Source organism: Sprattus sprattus (genome assembly GCF_963457725.1).
Source record: "Sprattus sprattus genome assembly, chromosome: 8".
NCBI lineage: Eukaryota > Metazoa > Chordata > Actinopteri > Clupeiformes > Clupeidae > Sprattus > Sprattus sprattus.
Genome location: NC_137927.1, coordinates 30679564 through 30683253, shown reverse-complemented (window position 1 = coordinate 30683253; position 3690 = coordinate 30679564). Strand labels below are relative to the sequence as shown.

Genomic DNA, 3690 nt, shown 5'->3' with positions numbered 1-3690 from the left:
CACCTCAAAGCTGTTCCTCTGGTCTTTTCTTTAGCACACACACACACACACACACACACACACACACACACACACACACACACGCTGGTCTTTTCTTTAGGAAATCAAACACAGCTGATGAGCACCTCAACGCTGTTCCTCTGGTCTTTTCTTTAGGAGTCAAAACACAGCTGATGAGCACCCCACACACACACACACACACACACACACCTCAACGCTGGTCTTTTCTTTAGGAATCAAAACTAAATGGGCGTTTGCATGCTGGGACATGCTAACCTGTTGCAGGTACATCATTTTCAAAAGCAGACTTAATAAATATGGAGGGGCTGGGCTAGGCTCTAAACGCATGAGAAGCATGCCGGCAGATGTTGGATAACAGATAGATAAATGCTTCTGAATGAGGCTTACTCTCACAAAATGTAGGTGTTCCTGATCTGCTGATCAGCACAGAGCTGACGACACCAACGGCCTGCATGTCCAGTACGTACACAAACCACTGTTAGCTGTACTTTAAGACACACTGGAGAAGGTGTAGTATTGTTTTTGTTACTCTGAAAGTATGATACAGTGTTCCCCAATACTATACTATAACACACCTATAACACCGTCATCCTCAAACTCACTTCAAAAACAGTTTGAATTGAACTGATTCATCCCTTCTGATTTTAAAGAATGTGTTAAATCACAATCGTTCTAGATTGTTTTTGAGCAGAACGTCAGACACTGGTTGGTTTAGAAGCCTAGTGAGGCGGCCATGTTTCAAACCTACCTGAATCTCTGATCTGTATTTTTCCTCTCTGATTTCACAACAGACGCTTGCGTACACCGTGTGGGACGTATGAATTGGGGTTCATAAGCAGCTAAAGATGTGATGTGCTTGGTCACCTCAGTGACTTCAAAGCTTTAAACATCTATATGTGACATTATCAACGGATTGAGTGATTGGCTCATGAAACATTGATTTTAACACTCGTGTTGCTAGGTTATCACAACCAAGGAGGACGCAACCACTTACGTATGAGGTCCGGTACTGACTCTATTCTGATCAAGGTTTAGTACTGTGGGCAGAACCCTATCCCACAGTTCTTTGCGTGCAGAGGTTGACCCACCACCGCATTTGGTCCTTGGGTTGTCATGGCTTCGAGCGTCTTTGAGAACTGTGAAAAGCGCTATATAAATGTGATGTTTTATTATTTTAATTATGGCTTTGACAACCTAAACATTGTGTGCTGAAGGAGAGACAAATCCCCTTTTGAACAGCAGCCAGGGAAGGGAAAGTGTTTGTACAACAGCGTGCTGAGGCTTGCCTGTCCGTGCAGGACTGAGCAGCAGAGAGAGATGTTCGGTAAAAGGTAACTCGGCGCAAGTGGTAAACGAACCTCCTAGTAGTGGTGGGTTTTTGTTGCCAGGAGAATGAAACCACAGGCTCTTCTATTAGGAGGTTTAACAATTGCTCCGAGTTAACTTTCACAGGGTTGTCACTAAACAACGTTCTTGGGATCCTCCCTTGATTCAGGTCTGCCACCTTCTTTGAATCCCCCCTGGGTACCTTGCATAACAGGGTCATCTCATGCTTGCTGGGTAAGGACAAAAGCCTGCAGTCCAGTGTCATTTTATATCATAATGGTAAAACTCACATAAAATTATAAAGGAGAATTATATTGTGCTATCCTGGCATCACTATCCCATAGGTCAAGGAACAAAAAGAGACGTGAAAAACACATAACATTTTTATGGCTGAAATGTATTGACCTGAACTCTGTCTGTCTGTGAGTGTGTGTGTGTGCATGTGTGTATGAGGGTCACTTGCAGTCCTGGCTGTATATAGTGCTCTAATGGCAACACATAGGTAATTTGATATCTTTATGGTTTAAACACACATAGCACTTTTTCATAATTGTATCATGACATAGGTCAAGGACCAAAAAGACAACCTGTAACCTTTTTATGGATGAAATTTATTGACTTAAACTGAACTTTGTGTGAGAATGTGTGTGTGTGTGCGTGTGTGTAAGGGTCACTAGCAGTCCTGGCTGTAAGTGACTCCAACCTGTCGCCTCGCCTCGTCCATGATCTCCGCCAGGAGTGCGGAGTCTGCGTGTGTCATACGTGGACACTCCTTCAAACCTGCAGAAGAGGAGAGCACAGATCAGTCTGACGAGTAGAGCACAGATCAGTCTGACCTGGTTTCACCGTTGACAGTAAAGAGGAGAGCTGACCACAGATCAGTCTGACCTGCTCTTCACTTCTTTAAGTGAACAATATATGCGGTACAGCAGAATCCGTCAAACAATTAAAATGAAAAATGTCAAATGAAAGCAGTGTCTTCTTGTAGTCTTCATATGAGCTGTTTTGTTTGATTTGTGAATTTCAGCTGAAAAAAGCAAGATGCCATCTCAGCAAATACACAACTCATTTCCCTAGGTTTTCCCTACATCACCTAAAGCCACATGGCTCCCCCTTGTGGGTAAAATAAAAATAGTTTTCTTGTTCAATTGAACAAACTGTCTTACAGACTTGCAAGAGGTAAAAAAAAAAATCTACCTGGACTATGTTATGTATAAAACAGCCCAATTTTGAAAATATTAACATACTAGTCAATACTGTACAATAATGAAAATATTAGCAATCACATTTATTTAGTAAACCTTGCATGTGATAGTCCTTGATGTGAAGAACACAACAAATGCTTTTGAGACATGAATGAAAAGATTAATCTAGGTTTTCACATGTTTGTCTCCAAATACATCTGTAATATGTGCAATTTATATAATATATACACACACACATCATGATATGATTGTATCTGCATGACACTGCAGGCCTATTCATTTTGTAGCTGTGGCTCAACCATAGAGTAAGGTGCTAACAACCATGGGTTAGCTACTCTTGATGCTAACACAACCAAGAGCATGGGTTAGATACTCTTGATGCTAACACAACCAAGAGAATGGGTTAGATATTCTTGATGCTAACACAACCAAGAGCATGGGTTAGATACTCAGGATGCTAACACAACCAAGAGCATGGGTTAGATACTCAGGATGCTAACACAACCAAGAGCAGATACTCAGGATGCTTACACAACCAAGAGCATGGGTTAGATACTCTTGATGCTAACACAACCAAGAGCATGGGTTAGATATTCTTGATGCTAACACAACCAAGAGCATGGGTTAGATACTCTTGATGCTAACACAACCAAGAGCATGGGTTAGATACTCTTGATGCTAACACAACCAAGAGCATGGGTTAGATATTCTTGATGCTAACACAACCAAGAGCATGGGTTAGATACTCTTGATGCTAACACAACCAAGAGCAGATACTCAGGGTGCTAACACAACCAAGAGCATGGGTTAGCTACACATGATGCTAACACAAACAAGAGCAGATACTCAGGAGGCTAACACAACCAAGAGCATGGGTTAGCTCCTCAGGATGCTAACACAACCGAGAGCATGGGTTAGATATTCTTGATGCTAACACAACCAAGAGCATGGGTTAGATATTCTTGATGCTAACACAACCAAGAGAATGGGTTAGCTCCTCAGGATGCTAACACAACCAAGAGAATGGGTTAGATACTCAGGAAGCACACATACAGATGAAAACACATTGTACCATTCTGTAAGTTGCTTTGGATGAAAGTGTCAGCTAAATCCTTCCATGTGAATCAGGTTGTGCTGT

General features: G+C 41.9%; 1 protein-coding gene across 1 annotated transcript in view; it reads right to left on the bottom strand.

Moving 5' to 3' along the window:
• Positions 1-1988: 1988 nt before the first annotated feature.
• Positions 1989-3690, bottom strand: part of dhdh.2 (dihydrodiol dehydrogenase, tandem duplicate 2) — a 6031-nt gene continuing 4329 nt past the window's right edge. The window contains exon 7 of the mRNA XM_080843002.1: positions 1989-2127. Coding sequence (XP_080699128.1) covers positions 2021-2127 — 107 coding nt within the window. The 3' untranslated portion in view covers positions 1989-2020. The remainder of the gene's footprint in view (positions 2128-3690) is intronic.